Below are 18,415 nucleotides of genomic sequence, written 5' to 3'. Positions count from 1 at the left end.
AAAAGTGCCATCTTGCTCAGCGCTTGCGAACAATTGCCGCATGTAGCTCACAACCATAGCAGAGAAAAAAGCAAATGAAACACCGCGCGGCATTTTCCTCCTGCGCGCGCGAGGAGTGGCTTCACTGCATAGCCGGAACATACTGGCGGACCTATGCGCAACTCTGCTCCCTGCGGGAGCACATACAGGAACACTAGCGGGAAATACAGTTCTGCATAAATATAGGAGACACTAGGACGTCCAAGGAAACGATAATGAGTGAAAGAAAAGGCTTTCTGATTCGTGTTCGTTTTCATGTCTCCATGTCTCCTAAAACTATGCAACGCTCTTTCGCACCAACGAATAGTTCGGGCGTTCCGCAGCTGAGTAAGGTCGCGGGTTCGGCTTCCTGGTGTATAGCGCCTGCATTCCGATGTGTGCGGAATGCGAAAACGCTCATGTAACGAGCTCTGCCAGCGTGTTGATATATCCCAGGCTGTAAAACTTAACCTGGATTCGCTTACCCGATGCATGTCTACCTGCGCGAAATTTGATGCGAGCAGTAGCGAAAAATTCATTCTAAAATCTCGAAGAAAGGGCAATAGTGTACGTTCTTGATGAATGGGCTGAAGGACGCTGACCACGGTACGGATTCTTAATTCGCACTTGCGCCCTAAAATTTACACGTGGATTATACCTCAAAGGGACTGGCATGCTTTCAAAAATTTTGAGACAAATCGCAGCGTAGTTGATTTTGAAACATTTAGGTGTGCGGTAACATTCACCCAATGATGGGTGCCCTTAAATACATTTCAGTACCCTTTCTGGCGAGTCGTCATAGAGTTTTTGGCGGATCATTGGACGCGAGCTGGCAGAATTGAGAGGAGTGCTCTGAGAGTTAAAGCCATAACCGTAGTGTTTACAAGACGGGCGCAAGAAAAAAGTGCCAAAGCGCTGCGGTCGCCTTGGAACCAATAGACTTCAGGTGGTTCAGACGGTAGCCGCTGCGGTATAGCGTTCATCTTGTCACTTTTATTGTATCCATCTTACAAACGTCGCGGTTATTGCTTTAAGTATGAATTGACTAACCCAAGAACAAGTTCTCTGTAAGTGTTGCAGAAGTGGAAAACTGTTCCAATATCTTGAAAGACGAGAGTCACAATGTCCGTGACCTATATAGGGGGCGCACGTTCTAAACCACACTCTAAGAAGTATTCCGGGGAAAACGGGAGTAACTGGGCAGTTAGTCCTAAAAAGGGCGCTTTCGTCCCTCGAGAGAGTAACTGCATGGATGTGCGTGCCGTGTGCAAATTTTGGAGAGTAAGTGTTTAGTCCCTGGTCGGAAAGAGAGCAACGGGAGGACGAACGGCAACAGTTACTCCCCATGCGCTCCGCTGTTTCCGTCCGCGTCGTGGAGTGATGCGGCAAAAACTGTATTGTCTATAAATCGTGAATAGGTCGAAGTTCGTGCACTGTTTATTGAACTACATACAAAGCAGCACTTTGCCTCTTCGTGAGAAAATTGCGTGAAATATAAAGTTGGAATGTGAAGAGCCATGCCCTTAATGCTCGCACCATGAGTGAGCGATACACATTAAACGCGCAAGTCATTGATAGACTGCCAGATTTTGCTGGTCGATAACCTAAGTTCATTCCGTTCCAAGGAGATTAGGAACTCAACTGAAGCGATGTGTAGCTCAAACGGGACGCACTAAGCGACAGAGCAATTGTCTGTCTCTGTCGTCTTATGTGCCCCTTTTGAGCTCGCTACACGTTTACATCGCGTAATGCCTCAGTTTTAGGCCCCCTAAGAATACTCGGGCAGATTTCTTTTCGCACTCGCTTATGGTTGCAAGTACACTCAACGTTACACTCAACGTTACACTCTCCCCGCACAGGATACACAAAATGCCGAATCGCTTGTACATTGCCGCACCTGCGTGCCGATGCTTAACCTGTCTCACTTTCCTACCCCCGTCAACCAAGCTGCCGTGGTGCTTATCCTTGCCACCCTTCTAAAGTGACACGAACGTTTCTACTCACAGTATGAACGCTGCCTCTTCTGTGTGACTTTCATTGTGCCCTCCATTCTCTGACTATGCAGAACTGGTGAACGTCTAGTTGAATGCAACTGTAATAAATACCATGAAAGAAAGAAAAAAAAAAGCTGCCGTGGTGCAGTGGTTAGAGTAGATGACCTGTGAGCCCGAGGACGTGAGTTCGAATCCTACTTTCGGGCACGTTTTTTTTTTCTTTTTTTTCAGCTCAGTGATCTTTTTTATTAGCGTATAAATGCCGAATTTCATTAATTCCACCTTTGCGGAGCATCGGAAATAATGACCGTTACTCCCTTGAGGAGCATCGGAAAAGAGGAACTGTTAGTCATCGGAGGAGTAACGGCATGGGGAGTAACAGTTCATCCCCTCGCACTTACCCCCTAAAGGGAGGAATGGTTGTGGCAGATCAGTTGCTCCCCTAAAGGAGTAACCTCAATACCCCATTTCCTCCTTTTCTTCTTAGAGTGCAAGATGGCTGTCAAGAGGAGGATTACGAGCGAGGAGGAGAGCACGGAAGTGTTTTGTATAGCACGCTGTGACAAATTTGTGGCAGCATGCCGCTTTCATTGCGTAACATTGAGCTACTTCGAAACGGAACTGTGATTATATACTCAATTAAAAGTGAAAAATCCGAAGACACCTAAGCACTTATGAGTTGTGAATGCGAAAGCATTAAGGTCCAGTTGAACGCCGCTGAATGGTCCTTCGAGCTATGAACTCCTCGCGGGCAAGTGAGCGCGTTGAGACGCTTGGCGCGTTTTGAGTTGGCCTTATCGAGTCCCAGCTAGAACGCAGGCGAGAGCTTGCGCGGACAAGGAACGCGCTTACTGCATAGCACATGCACAGGGGCACACATGCACACATACGCTTACACTATTGTAGTTCTTGACCATCGCACGCGCGAAAGAGATAAGCAAAAGCCTGTGCCCGCACGCCAGGTGTTGGCACAGCACGACCTATATATAGCCACGTTTGCTTGTCGTCTGCTCGTCCTCCTCGAGGAGTTTTCCTCTCTTGTCACTACGGGGCGCTACCGTCTACGGGCCTTGCGAATGTTAATGATCGAAGAGTATTTCGAAGGCAGCTTGCCAATAAACGATGAATTCGCTGGTTGAACTGCCAGAATAAGAAAGAAAAAGCCAAGAAGCGACGATAAAGATGACAATATATACTGCCACAAGCGGAAGATAAATTAACAGTGCACGAAAGCGCATGCAGGCTATGTCTCCTAGTAGGTAGGTTCTGTACTCAAAAACTGCGTCGTGTACGTCGAAGACGTATATTCTCAATTTGGAGTATCGTCTTAGCAGTACCTCATAAAATAAAGACAGTAAATGGCAGCGCTGGGCTTGATATATTGTCTGCTGTTTAACCTCTATACACCGATCTGGTTTTGTCGAGAAACCGTCGCTGCCATGCGGCGCTCAATATGTGTGCCGTTTCTCCATGGTGGGAGCTCTGTATGCCATATCAAAGTACGCCATATCGAATATGCCCGCGCAGAGCTCCCGATTCGAGCGCACACACATGCTAGAATGCGATTAAATAACTCCCCGGTCTTTGCACCCGCCTGTTATCCGCGCCGGCCACGCCTGCACCATAACTCGCCCCGTGTCACTGTGTATTCGAGCTCCTTGCCCGCAAATCTAGCGTGCGCAATCATTGTTCAAAGCTCCACCAGCGGGATTTAGGGCGAACGGTTTCACCTCAGCGAGGTTGCTTTTCCCGAGAACGTGTTTTAGCTTGGAATTCCATTCAATCGCGTCATTATTTTGATGCGCATTTGCACGATTCCCGCTTCTGCAGAAGCGAGTCGGCGCTCACTGTTATGAATCGCACTCGCTCATGGAGGAGAGCGCTTCTCCTAAATAGCGGTGGTTCGCGTTTTGTTCCTTTGCTCGAGCCATCGCCTCTAAAGGATCCACCGTTTTGGAGGCGCGCATGCAACGCACTGCCTACATGCGTATGCGGGGAGCCTAAACCTACGCACAGCGCGTGAGCGCGTTCGCTAGAACCCCTTTCCGCCCCGTCTGTACAGTGGCCACGCCATCGCCGCAGCCGGGTTGGGGCAGCGCGCAGGATTATTCCCTTCATCAAGGCATGGGTTCTTCTCGCCGACTTCGCCCGCTCCTCGTTCGCGCATGTGCCCCTCCTCACCGACCACCGCGCATGCCTCCGTGGCACAGCCGAAACAACCGGGCCGCCGCCAGTAATTTCAGGCTCGCCCGTCGAACGCACCCCCCTCCGCCCTTCCTCGGTTCCGTACCAACAGGGCGCTCGCTTATTAGGACAGAGCCAAAGAGGGGACTGGAGGGGGCACCCCGCTTTACGACGACGGGCGGCTCAGCGGCGAAAGGGGCAACGTGGAGGAGGGGGACAGCTCATTTGAATAATGCCTGCCACCGGTATCTCCTTCAGCCTCCCGAAAAAGCGTGCCGTCCGCCCCCGCGCCCATGTGTGTGCGACCCGCCGCCGCCACTCTGCGCTCCATCCATGGAAGTTGCAGGCACGCGGAACCAGCGCGCGCTCCTGCCCTCGGCGAGCGCTGCACCATCGCGACCGCGCCGCAGCTCCGGGCCTCGGAGCCAGACCCGCGCCGCGACACAACGCGCTGACGCCTTTCCGTATACTTCAGAAAACTCGCCATCTCGCGATTGCGTCGTGCACCCGCCGAGATTTTCGGGAGAGCTTGCAGGCGCTGAGGCACTCGCACGCTCTCGCGCCCTCTCTCCTTGGTGCTCGCGTACGTGCGTCTGTGTGTGTGCGCGCGCGAGGCAGCTTTTCGTCCTTAGCGCTGCGGCGCCAGCGTACGCGCTTTCCTTTATTGGGCGCGAGACCCGGGCCTGTAATTGCGCGCCAAAGTGCATTAGGAAGCTAGGCGCAGGCATGCGCGCCAGCGAGTCCGGGAATATACGAGGGATGTGTGGTAGCCGCACGGCTTGTTGCTCTCGCGTTCGCTTTGAGTGCCGGCCTGATTGTCTCGTCGCGCCGTCCTGCCGAACGGCAGCGTGGGCGCGGTGCGCGACTCTCTGCGGAATAAGAGCGGCAGACTGTTTCAATGCAGCCCCCGCGTTGCGCAACTTTTCTTAACGCGGCACTTCTCCGGCCTGCGGGGCCTTTCTTCTTCGAGAGAGTTTCTCATTAGCATCTGCTTGCGGTACCCCCCTCGCTTCGTCGCGGCCAACGTATATATGGAAACTTACGATACGCGCTGAGAGTGAAGTTTTGGGACACGGAGGCCGTACAGCGTCTAATGAGACCCTCTGATGTGCAACTTCAAGTGCGGAGTCCAGCTATAGTGGAGACGAAGAAATTAACGCGAAATTTTTATCGCGCAGGCTTCCGCTGGATTGCAAATGTGCTACATTAACGACGGTTCCTTATGCCTGCGTTGCCCAGCCGGGTCGTCCGTACTTGTCTCGGTTCCAACTTGAAACCTTTCATGAAACCAAGTTACTTTTTTTTTCTAACTTTTTCCATCTAACTTACAAAATGACCTTCACCTAGTTAATCAGTGGCGCGACCGTTGGCAAATAACACTTAACACATCTAAGTGCTGCGTTATTTCCTTCACTCGTATGAAACCAGCTCCTAAGTTTCCTTACAAAATCTGTTCGGCTGAAGTTCCTCGTACTTACAGATATATCGATGTTTATTTCTGTACTAATCTTGCCTGGACCTCTCACATCCAGAAGCTAACAGAAATTCGGGGTTCTTACGTCTTCATCTGCACCTTTCCCCATATACCATCTGTCAACAGGCCTACCAAGCTTTTGTACGCCTTCAACTGGAATATGCTTCATCGATCTGGTCTCCTCATCAACAATACCTAATAGATAAATTAGAATCCATCCAACATCGTGCTGCCCGCTTTATAACGTCTAATTACAGCCGTCAGTCTAGCACTACCCAAATTAAATGCGTTGTTCCCCTTCCTGACTTGGATTCCCGCCGCTCTGTTGCCCTTCTATGCCTCTTTCATAAATACTACTATAACTCGTGGTCCAGCCGTTTGTCGCTTGCAATCCCTTCTCGCACATCTACTCGACAACATAATCATCTCAGTTTCCGGCGCATTTTTGGCCGCACACAGTGATTCAATAACTGTGCATTACCGCGCGCCATCGGACTATGGAATAGCCTTCCAAATGATATTGTTTCATTAAGAGGTCCTGCCAAATTTCGTGAACATTTGCAACTTCACATGTTCGCTTGACTATGTTTTGCGACTTTGTATTGTATTGTATTTCCTTGAATTTGTATTTTTTTTTTCAATGTTTACCAGTGTACCTTCTTTTTCCGATGTACAAATTTATTTGTTTCTCCTACTATGTAGTTCCCTTTTTGCCTTAATTAATGTAATTTTTTCTGTAACCTCCCCCCTACCATATACTCCTCCGAGCCTGTAGGTTAAATTGAATAAATAAACAAATAAATGAATAAATACATTTTCTTATCAATTGTGAATGTGTGTCTTTCGGTGTCATTGGAAATTGTAGCGTATGTTCCGAAGCTATATACAGGAACTTGAAAAGCAATGTGTGGAACCGAGGATGACGGCATTTATAAGGATCCTGGCAAGTTGAGCTCGAGTACCGGTTACATGAGCAACCACCTGTCGCGGTGGCTCAGGCGTAATTCTGCATGCTGCGGCGCACCGGGTCGCGGTTTCGATCCCCGCCACCGCATTCCGGTGGGAGCGGAATGCAAGAGCGCCCCCTGTGCTTAACTTTAGGTGTACGTTAAGATAACCAAGCTGGTCTAAATTATTCCCGACTTCTCCAATACGTGGTCTACTCGTATAACTCGCGAGTCGCTTTGCGACGTTAGATCTCGTAATTTAATTTAATTTACATGTGCAATCAGTTAGCAGCTGCTAAAGAAAAGACCATCCTACTTTGCAACATACCGCGTCATTATGTATGGTACAGACACTTTTGTTTTCATCCGACAGAAAAAACTCGAAAATTCCACATCTATATGCAGGCGCCGCACCCTATCATTTATACAAATAATACTGAAGGACGGTGTGTGCAAGAACATATACGGTATATGTTTTCGTTGTCCTGTCGCGCACAACTCACTACTGCTTGTTTTCTTTATTGCTGGTGCATATATGTTAGTAACCGTTAATGGCGCTTTGAACTAGTAATGTTAACGACTTGCTAGTTGCTGTTGCCACTTAGTAGTATAACGAATACAGCGAAAAAATTTTTACGGCGAAGCTGTATACCTCTACCCTCAAAGGAAAATTTCGTGTCGTTGTAAGCAAAAAACTCCCCATACTTGGGCCGCTCCCGGAGATAGTGCTATGCCGGGCCGACCCGCGACGGAGGTGTAGTTCGCCATTAAGGGGCCCACATATACAGCTTCGCTGGTCATCCTTCTTCACAGAGTGGACAGGCACTGAGATTTTTTAGGCTCTGCTTACTAAACAGTGCTGCAGGGAGGGGAGGGAGGGTCTGCTTCTAAATAGTAGTCTAACACACAACATTACTGCATTATAACACCTTATCTCTGGAGAAGTAGAAGAGTGACATTGTTGCGCTTTGAAGACATCGACTGAACCCGCAGTTTAAAGAATAAAACATGAAGGTTATGGCTGAAAGTACATCCGGTTTATCTTTAGAACTTTGTTAGGGGTACTTTGGACGGACCGGGTAGGTTTTTCTTTTTCTTCTTAATGGAAATACGTCTGATAAATAAGAACCTTATATGCGTCATATAATGGCTTCATCGCAATACAGTTTTGTTATGCGGTGTAGCATACAATATGTATTGCAGTGAAGTCAAGTGTGAATTTACGCAAGTACTAAGTGTAAACAACATCTCATTGATTAGTGTACTTTGACCCGGCTCCACGACACCCAAAGGGTGACGGAGACACCAAAACTTGAACCCGGACTGGTCCGTAGGTTGGGGCTTCACGGCGGCTTCCGCTTCCCGGTGCGCTGCGCAAGATTGACTGTTCGCTATCGTGGACAGCCGATCTTGTATGGGAAGCTCCAGCTCCGGTGTCGTCATCCCCAACCCGCGGACCTCCCTGGTTGCAGCTTTGATCTCTCGGTGCCCCTTGTTGGCCCTGGAAATTCTGCACCGCCCATTCCATTCTAATCTCGGCTACTATCCTGAGGCCTCCGTTTGTCGGTATTATTACTTTTGTTTTCGCATGCTAAATAATCTTACCGCAGTACATGTATGTAATTAGATGAAGCCTACTTAAAGAACGTTCGTTTTTATCTAACGGATATAAGACTTTTGCCCGTCCGATGTATATCTGGTAATACTTAATTTTGGCATGCTTCATGGCAAGCATGGCATGCTTCATCTCGTTTAGTGTTTATTTTATGCGCTGAATGTCTTGTGCTCTCGAATGGGAGCAAGAAGGGCGCAGACTCCTTGTCAGGCAACCACTTGCCTTTTGGTATGCGCCCTAGGCAACTGTACCATACGTTGTATGAATAAACTCTTTGACTATAGAGAAGATACGTCGAGTGTACGCGTTCAAAGTCGTTACAGGTACGTCTAGAGAATCGAGCTATTTGCTGACTAAGCAGGATGGGAGAGCCTTGCTTACTTTTGTGTAGAGAGCTGTCGCACGTATTATCTGGTTTACTGGTATATACGCTGAAGGTAATCGGCTATGTGAAATCGAAGGGGCAAGATGTAAGGTAAACTTTCGGTGGAGTGATATGATATTCGAAACGCATTCAGTACAACGGCTTTAGCTTAACGTCTACCGAGCCCCAGCACCTGCTCCCAATTAGGCGAGCGTAGTATACTGCGTAATTCGGCAGCCGCCCGGCGTCAAAAAGCTGGGAGTTGGCTAAGTATCTGACTTGACCGGATATTAGCACTCGGCTAGAGTCGGTAGGTACAGGACGCCGCTAATGAGAGGCGTCTTCACATTGCTACTCTGCGACCGCTTTTCTGGCGTTACAGCGAGCATTTTTGGCAGATTTCATTCTACATTAGCAAATAAAATTTATCATGCAGTACGTCATCAGCGCATGACAATGGTTTGATTGTTGGCAGTTAGCGCTAAAGCTTTACGTCGCCCTCACTTTTCTGTGAAACAGTTTCGAAATTTTTTCTTTTCACGAAACCTCCGAAACCATGCGTATTTCCTCGGAACCCACTTGCCAAGTCATCTTAAAGCACCTCGCAACGTGCAATGAAAACAAATAGCGAATAATGTACCATCAGATACCTCATGGTGCGGAATTGTATGCCAATGTCGTTGTGGAGTGCAGTTATGACAGGGATGCCGCAGAACTCCGAACAACGTGGCTGCGCGGATGACTTTCCATGCATATATCCGGCGTATAATTCTAGAAACCAGCCGGCTACATGTGCGACGCACACATAACAAAACTTAGGTGATCCATCTGAAGCCGCTGATTGCAAAGATTGGCAAAAACGTCCGCCGTATTTTTGAACATTTCTTAAGAAGAAAATGGAACTCCTCAAGCTTTGTCCTTTTCTATGGCTGAGTCAGCCTGTTCTTGTTCTTTTACGTCTACTGCTTCGGTATTTAGCTCACTTACCGACTTGGATGTTTTCCGAGACTCTCTCGAACCGTCTGTTTTCTCCCAACGGGTAGAACTGGCATGCTGCAAAACAAGAGAGAAGAGGGAAAACGTTATGGCGGCAACGTTAGACCAGTTGCAAACAACACACGAAAAAAAAAGATAGGATGGAAGATTGGAGTAGGAAAGGAAAGCGGGGTAAAAGAGGGCGTATATATTTAGGGATAAATGTGGAACAAAGTGTGTGTGCGTGTGTGTGCGTGTGTCATGAAAGCCAGAACAGGAATCATCAACGTCGCCACTAATGTAATTGAAGTCACAGTACTTTTAACCACGGAGGATCAAAGACGAAAACGGGAGTAAGAGCGAGAAGGACGAAAGAAGAAAAAAAGCGGACGTCGCAGCGGCAAAAGCGAAGCCGCGAAACGCGCTGGCGCACAATGCCTTGGGCTTGCGCCGGCGGCGCCGGTCCAATGTCGTTTCTCCCGCCAGGCTGCGAGATTGCACCGGCGACAAAGACGCCAACGGCGATATCGGCCTAATAAGAAGCTCAAACAGGCCGGGCAGCGTCCCCAAACTAATCACGGCTGCGTCTCGGTGCGCGCCGGTGGGATTACAGTCACCGGTGCGGGTTGATGCAAGGGGTGCCCGAAATCAATTCTCCAGGCGACCTATACGGCGTATATTTGACAAGACCTTTATCGGAGCCCCCGGTCGGAGCGCAGATGGAAAACAAGGCTCGGAAGAGTCGGCAGCCGGGCGAAAAAGAGCGGGAGACGGCGCCGCACTGCGCACCGAACGCCTCGCGGGCTCCCGTATATATCTGCTACTGGAAATCAGAGCTGAGGCCGCGCGAATCGCGGTATGTTTCCTTAGAGAAAGAGGCAGTTATATACTGGCAGTGAGGCCTAACGAAGGCACACAGGCGACTTGTCAGCGTGCGCCTGTAACAAGCTTGAGCACCGCTTTCGTGCAGCTTAAGCGGACAAGATCTTGTAAGCTGTCCGGACATCCGCCTTTGCAAGCGTGTACTGACTGATACCGCGGCTTTCGCCTCTGGACTGTGCCTGGCTATCAGAAACACCGTAGCCAACCATCTCAGTTAGTTTCGATCGCCTCACGGTAGTCTAGCCAGGACTTCGTTTCGGGGGTTGTTCTCTGCCTGATAGTAACCTGAGGCCAAACTCGCAAAGCTTTTCGCACGTAAGTGTACAGCATCAGGAATGCGTGGAGTTTGCTCCTACGAACAATTATGGCGTACAAGCTTTCTATGATTACGAGCCCTGTGCCGCGTTATTTGGAAGGTGTGTTTGAATATGTATTATTAGAAATGAAACGGGGCCGTCTGTCAAAAGAGAGCGCGCTAATTATTGGCAGCTGCAATCCGGTGGCACTTGGCGTAAAAGAACATACGCGCTGCATACTTCGCCATTTGGTGTGACATCCTAACTATAAGCAATGACTATTTTGGTCTGGTGCTGATTTTAACTGTTATAAAATATTATAGAGCTATATACTTATTTTTGTATTGCAGTTACTCATTCGAGCGACGAATAAATATAAAGAATTCATTGTGTTCAGGAAATATTGCCCTGCACACAGAATTTTCGTTCCATGCACCAGGTTTCCGTAATCATTAATATGTTTGTTAATCGTTCTTTCAGTGAGCGACCGCGCACTCTCGAGAATATCACGCTCTGCGAGTGTCAAGCTGCTGACCTAAGGGAAAAGCTGCCCGTGAGCCTCCTAGCTCGAAAAAATCATGCATTTACATCATTCACACAAACAGCTCACTGGAGAGTCGAAGTGCGACGCCTCGTATGAATGTCTGAAACTAGAATGAATTATGCAGCTAACAACGTTGAACTATGTCTGTACAGCTGCCTATTGAATGTTGTGCCTAGAAGCGCTCGACACACAACTTTATGGCCTTGACCACCGGCGGCCGAGGGCTCCCTGAGAGGCCGTATATAGTCGGATGCGTTAATGTCTCGAATACTCGCGCCAACGTCTTTCTTTGTTTCTTTCTTTCTCTTCCCCCTCTCGCTGCCAGTAAACATCCGCTATGGCCCGGCTACAATGCGTGAGTGAGCCACACCAAAGGAGGGGAAAACGTGCCTAGGGATGTCTACACGACCAATGTGCGACACTTGTTCGGATCGAGCGCCTCGCACGCTTCGGAACCAACGCGAGGCAAGTATATAGAGATCGTGAGCACGCTCATGGCCGCGAACAGTATTCAACAAACGCAACAGCAGCAGCGGCTGCCATATTCCTTTGAGTCCTGCGCAAGGCATAGCCGGGAAATAAAAGTGAGGAGGCTGGAGATGGTCGCGCAACGTCCGGGCCGGAAAGCGATTCTCGGTGCGCTCTGCGTCCTCCGCTCGTAGAAAAAAAAAGGGGTTCGCGCTGTTGGGGAGGGCGACGCCCCCAGCGCTCGCATCCGACCCGCATAAATCGTCCCGTATCACCGCTGACGCGAGCATACAGGAGAAAAGAAAAAAAAAAAAAGCCCGACGTAGCGCGCGCGGTGGCGCTGCTTCCTCGCTGTCGGCTGTGTATACGGGCGCGCGAGGCCCGACGGAACAGGCCATAGAATAAAGAACCAACAGCCGGCCTGGCAAGCGAGCGAGGTCGTTTGTGCGAGACGTGTCCCGATTTTCGGAGCAGGAAAGAAAATTGCTCGCGCTGCCCCGTCTTCGCAATCGCGGAAAGAAGAGGGTTCCGCCGCCGCTTCGTCGCCGCGGCTTCGCGTCTCCGGTGAAGCGCGCCGACAATTGCGGCCTTCGAGACTACGTGCGGCGCGCGTGTGGCGGCGGCGTCGAAATCGAGAGCGCCGCTGCCTCGGGAGGAGGCGCGGGCTAAATACTCGCGCGCGTTGCGCCGCAGAAAGTAGGCGCCGCATTCAGTGGACGCTCCGCGCCGCGGGCGCAGTCAACGTCGCGCTTCACTTCGCTACAGCAAGTGATGGTGGTCTGGATTCGGGAGGTTCTTTTGACACCTTCCCCGCAGCCTACGCGGTTAACTTCGACGAGTGATGGGAACGTTGTGCGCGAACAGGTTGATCACCTATGTGCTTTTCCCGCTTAAAACTGCCGCGTCGTTGAACTTCTGAAGAGCGTGTATTTTTATGTTTTTTTTTGTACAAACTGGCGTTGTCGTTTGCTTTGGCGTGTCGCCATCACGGAACTGTTAACTAATCCTACCTGATATTGGAAAAAAAAAGAACGAGGTGAGCTGGGCATTGATAGGATAAGCGACAAAGACCCATGCAGTGAAAAGCGTTTATGGCAAACGATAAGTGGCACGCGTTATACCGCGTAGTACCAACCATACAACCATACGACTCCCGTTCACGAACATTTAGAGTGGGCACGCAATTGAGGCATGTGCTGGTGGGCCCCGCAGATCCTGAATGCATATTTTTATAACGACGGTCAACACTACACTTGTGGCTTATCCTTCCCTCTGAGATGCGTCCGCTCTCTTTGTTGCGCCAAGAGCAATACACGCAAGATATGGAGCATTTCCCCTGAGCCGACTGACTAGCTATCTGTATCTTATTTTTCCTTTTATCTCTGTGCACTCCATAATCCGGCAGGAAGCGGATGCCATGAAAACACTAAAGCTTATTTTCCCTTGGAAAGGCGATTGTTTTCAGCCCTAGCTGGGCCGACCTCTAAGGCGCGTATTAAGGAAAAAAAAAAGAATCAGGAAACTGCTACGTGTTCATAGCAACGTCTGTCCAAGCGCGCTCCCGTATATTTTTCCGAGCTATACTCTTGCGCACGATCGAAAGAAAGAGCTTGAACCCTTCGACCTTGGCACAATTAAATGCTGAACGTACATTCGAGCGTTCAGATGAAGCAGATACAAAACTCGCACGGACGTGGTCTATTGAGTTTTCCGGCCCATTATTCGGTAAGCCTATCGTCACGCGTTTTCGTGCCATTTGTTCTCGTGTCGCTGGGGAAAAGCGAAGCAGAATTTGCCCAGGAATGTTTAGAATCGTTACACCGAAACGTGGGCGCAGCAAAAGGCAACCACTCAGCGTTTTGGCAACAAAACACAGTGAATCAGCCTTGAAAAGTAGTACATTGCAGGCGAAGTGAAGAAACGTGTACTGCTAATACGTACAGGCGAAGCTGAGCGACGATTCAGATACACGCTAGCGACATATAATTCTTGCGTTGCAGCAACGTACTGGTTAAAAATACGATAACGTATTTCGATCCTTGCCTTTCTTTAGTTCTGCTTTATTTAGTTGTCAGCCAAGCGAAACGGCGGCGTAGTTTAATGCTGAGCTTCGTTCCTCTCCATATATTTCTTTTTCCGTGCTACTTCATTTTGCCAACCTGGGCCGGAAAAGTGGCACTCAAAAATTTGTCATTAGTAGATAGCATCATGTGCGCGACATGCAGATTTTACACGTGACAAGGCTCTTGGTTTAAATTTTTACTGTGTATATATATATATATATATATATATATATATATATATATATATATATATATATATATATATATGAAGAGAGAGAGAGAGAGCTATCATATGATTCAAACACCAGAAAAAAAGCAAGAAACCTAATGCAGCTCGAGATTCAGTATTAACATTGTTAACATGATATCGAGGAGGGAAGGGTGCAGAATTGTATGTTCTAGTCTATCGTACCGGTGTTAGACAAATTGGAATGCATAATGTAGACAGGACGGAAATGGAACACAGACTAAGATAGCCTCTTATGTACAGCGTTTTCTTTTTTTTTTCATGCGAGCTCGAATTGCGAACTGAGAATTTACTCGGATCACGTTACTGGAGATGAATTGTCTGTCCAGGCGGAGGTCGTTTTCAAGAAAAATCGAAGCAATTCATTCACTCATTAAGCAAATTACAATAATTAAGTTTGTATTTACAAACATTATGACATGCGCTTACATTGGAAAGTTGAAGAGGATCGTCGTAACAGTCTAGTTTTGTGTTTTCTGCATCTCGAGATGGCCACTGTGCACCGAAATAATTGGCCCCAAATTATTCGTTCGATTTACCTGATTACGCACGCGGCACCGATAAGCTCGGCTCGCGGCGCAACTTCTTTGTGACGTAGTAGGAGGGCCTAAAATAAAGCTTCGCCATGCCGCGCGATGAAGCGGTCAGCCTGCTGGTGAAGTGACCGTGCGTCAAATTGCGAGTTGCGAAAAATGTCAGTCGGAATCGGCTCGTGGGACGCAGGAAGCGCGACGGCAGCTTCATATTAGAACGCAGCTCCTAGGCGACCGCCCGTTCCTGCGGCGAGCGTCGGCGTTACTTGTAACTGAGCGAACGAGCATCGGCGAAAGATGACAGCGAACGCGGGGAGAAGCGGAGGATAAGAAGCGGCGAGAGAAAAGAGGTGCGAGGAGAAAAGCGGAAAGGAGGGCGCGAACGAAACATGAGGCGGAAAGCGGAGGAGGGTAAGGGGAAACCGTGAGAAGGAAAGCGGAGAGCCAGCGGCGACCAGGCATGCGGCCTGCGCGGAAACAAAGCTTCGGGCCCACTGCGCATGCGCTGCATCGCCTGCGGCGCCGCCCCTAGAGAATGGTTTCCGCGCGAGCCACGCGTTCCCGTGCTCACGCTTTGCTTCTGAACAATGAACGACGCAACTAGTGGGAATGCTTCGTCTGCGGACGCCGCTGCTGCCCGAGCAGAGGCTCAGCGCCGCCATCGAGAGCACCCTCCAGAATCCAATTCTTTGCGACAATATGTCGCGAATTCAGAACGCCTAAACAGCAGTGCTCGAAATTCCGACTAGGGAGTATACGACGGTGAAATTTTTCACGCCACACTTTTACGTCACGGAAGTGTTTTACAGAGAGCCGCGCTTAGCGGTGCCACGTCCGTAATGAGGGGAAAGTGAATGAATAATTTCACGCCAGTTATTTCGACGTACGTGGCAATTTTGACAATAGAAACGTTCCACTAAACTTTTACAATTCTCTTCAACTTTTCACTATAGACATGAGTGGTAAGTTTGTAACTATGAAGTTAATTAATGTAACTACTTTATTTAGTGACTGAATCGCTTCGGCTTTTCTTGCAAATGATGTCTACATGGGTTAGGTAATTCATTTGTAGCGACTTAACTAGAAAAGAGTTTCTAGTTTGTTTTTTTTTCATTGTCCTACGTAAAGAAGAATACAAACGAAGGAACGTTTTTTATGAGAGTTCAGAGGGCATCGTTTGATAACGACTGAGAATATAATAGTTAGAATAGAATAGAAGAATAGAATATAAAGAGGAGTTTTGAGACGCCAGTTCCTGCGCTATTGCGACCTCCCTGTAGTTTAGCACATCGTCAATATGCCGGACCGGGAGCGCTCACAAAAAGCGTTGGCAGTGGCCACGACAGGTGCGATCTGCTCTTCCCCGCTTCGATGCCTGAAGATTGGGTGGTTACGTGAGAAATCTCTCGCCTTCCTTTTATTTTCCTCTTTCTCCTTTTTTTTTGTCAGGCATTCAGTCGACTTGATAAAAGGGACAGTTCATCGAATCAATTTTATCAAGTGGAATAAACGCCTCACATTGCTTGTTGTGTATAGAATGTCGAAGAAAGCTTCATTTATTTAGCCCATGCATGGCCAGCCCATATTTCCCTCTTTGTTGCATAATGCAGGTTCGCAGCCACAACCTAGCAGGAAAAAGAAAGAAAAATTTAAGAATAATAAAGCTAACCGTTTTTGTACGGCAGAGCCTCATTAACATGTAAAAAGGCCGAGGATTATCACGTCCAGTTGAGGACAGAGAGCTGAGGTCTCTAATTAACATATAAGCGCGCTCCCACAGGTCCTTGCTTTCCAGTTGAGCGCGTAAATTTTGCAGCGGACGCATACCCCCCCCCCCTTTTTTTTTATTTCCGGGGTAAAGCAAACGCAGGAGCAAACGCAAACACAGCGAAGCGAGAAAACAGTCTCTCCCGTTAGTCCCGTACTTCTTTTCCCTTCAGCTGTTTGTATGCAACGCGCAGCGTAAGAATGGACGACAATATGCTAAAAAAAAAGAAGAAAACATTAGACCAAACGCGTATAGGGCAGTGCCATTAGGAAACAAACACCGGCAACCGCAAGGGAACTTGTCACGGAAACAACTCAATTTCGCGCGGCCGCGGTCGACGTTTACGATCCGAAGGCGTCGTCCGGGACGAATATATACGGGCTCGCTGCATCGGCGTCATCCTTCGGCTGTTTCCCCTGAGCAGCGTCTATGCCCGCGGGGCGCGAAGGGACTCGTGCGCGCTCAGCTGCTTGTATGTGATCGCGCCGGTCGCTCTCTTTCGCGAAGTTTTTCTCTCTCTCTTTTTTTTTTGTTTGCGGCTATCGTAAAGCGAGGCGAGGCAGGTTCTCCTGGACCCTCCCGTCTGAATTGGTGGCTTCGGTCGCTCAATAATTCTCGCTGCCGCCATCCCGGTGCACCTTCGTCCACGCCAGCCATGAAAGCGAGCCAGACAATGCGCGGTGAAAGCGACATAAAAGCCTAACCGCCACGGCACTCCCCGCGGACATCTCAGACGCCACGCGCGAGCAAAGAAGCGCGCGGCGCTTTATTTTATTGTGGTGTTGGGTCGAGCGACCTTCCAGGATGAGGATGGCTTCGGCGGTTTGGGTGGAAATGCGCACGCGCTCGCGGCTGTCCACCGCTGACGCCGCCTGTGTTTTGCGCCAAAGTAGCGGCAGCGTCAAAGTAGCGCCAATAATACTTCCGTGTCGGCTCTTGGGTAGGTAAACGCGGGCTAAAATGGCGCTGCAGAGAAACATTATGCGGTGAAACGCTGCTACGAAGGTAGTAATGGAAAGAAGTCCAGAGAGGAAGTGGTTTGTTCTCTTGGATGCTAGCAGAGCCACGACAGAAAACGACCCCACGTGTGTTACCTTGTGGCACTGCGCCTTGATACGACGTTGAACGGGAGCAATTCATGCAAAGCAAATGCTACTAAACCTGGGCAGCATGTGCTCACAGAGGCCTGTCGAGTGAGACGTAACACCGTGAATATTAAACAGGCAATTGTCGAGCGGACAACAGTATTCAATATTATATGTGTGAAGGCGACGTCAGGTTAGTGTAGGCGTGCAGACGCCAAATCGCCCTTTGGGAAGCGGAGCATGTTTGTCTTCTAACTGAACCCGTCTCACTTAGGCCATTCAATTATGCACACAGGCAGTCGTCAGTCAGCCAGCGTTAAAAGCATACATCCGTTGAAACAAGGCACGCAGGCGGCGAACTTCTGCAAAAGGGTTCAGGGGGGCGAGTGTGAGCTCGTCCGGCAGCCAGCCGGGGAGCTAAGGCCTCTGCGGGGTCTGCAGGGTAGGCACCGAAGCTCGTCAGCGGATCCTGGCCGAATTATTTCTAGTTTGCTGGCACGTGAACACGCGAGAGATTCGATTTTGGCGGTAAACAAAGCAGGCGGCCCTGTAACGGAGAAGCCCGCTACTGCGTGTCCCCACAACCTCTGCGGCGGCCTAACAGCAGCGCGCCACTTTTACTTCCGCTAATTCCCCCGAGCGCTTCTTCGAACGACGTATAAGCCCGCGGCGTTAACCCAATAACGGGCTTCTGCTTTCCTGCAGTACATCTATCTGGCTCGGAAGAAGAGGGAGGGAAGGGTGCGAAGCGAGAAAGCTCGCCACCGTGCGCGCCAGCCGGAAAGAGCTAACGCAGGGCGGATGCGCGGTGGGGAAGCCGCCTTGCTCCTGGCTTTTCGCACAAGTTTTGCCGTTTACTTTTGCTTCACCCCTTTGGTTTATTTCTGCGTTTTGTTTGTTTTCTGGTCCTTTGTTTCCATTTGATCCAGGAAACCAGAGAGTCGCCGCGTCGTCCAAG

At 49.3% G+C, this 18,415-nt stretch overlaps 1 protein-coding gene across 2 annotated transcripts in view; it reads right to left on the bottom strand.

Annotated features, from left to right (window-relative positions):
- Positions 1 to 18,415, bottom strand: part of LOC135909410 (protocadherin Fat 3-like) — a 347,250-nt gene that overhangs the window by 166,095 nt on the left and 162,740 nt on the right. For both annotated transcript variants that reach the window (XM_065441351.1, XM_065441352.1), the window contains exon 3: positions 9,584 to 9,649. In XM_065441351.1, the coding sequence (XP_065297423.1) occupies positions 9,584 to 9,649 (66 nt within the window). The remainder of the gene's footprint in view (positions 1 to 9,583; positions 9,650 to 18,415) is intronic.

Source organism: Dermacentor albipictus, chromosome 1 (genome assembly GCF_038994185.2).
Source record: "Dermacentor albipictus isolate Rhodes 1998 colony chromosome 1, USDA_Dalb.pri_finalv2, whole genome shotgun sequence".
Lineage (NCBI taxonomy): Eukaryota > Metazoa > Arthropoda > Arachnida > Ixodida > Ixodidae > Dermacentor > Dermacentor albipictus.
This window is presented reverse-complemented; position numbering and strand designations above follow the sequence as displayed.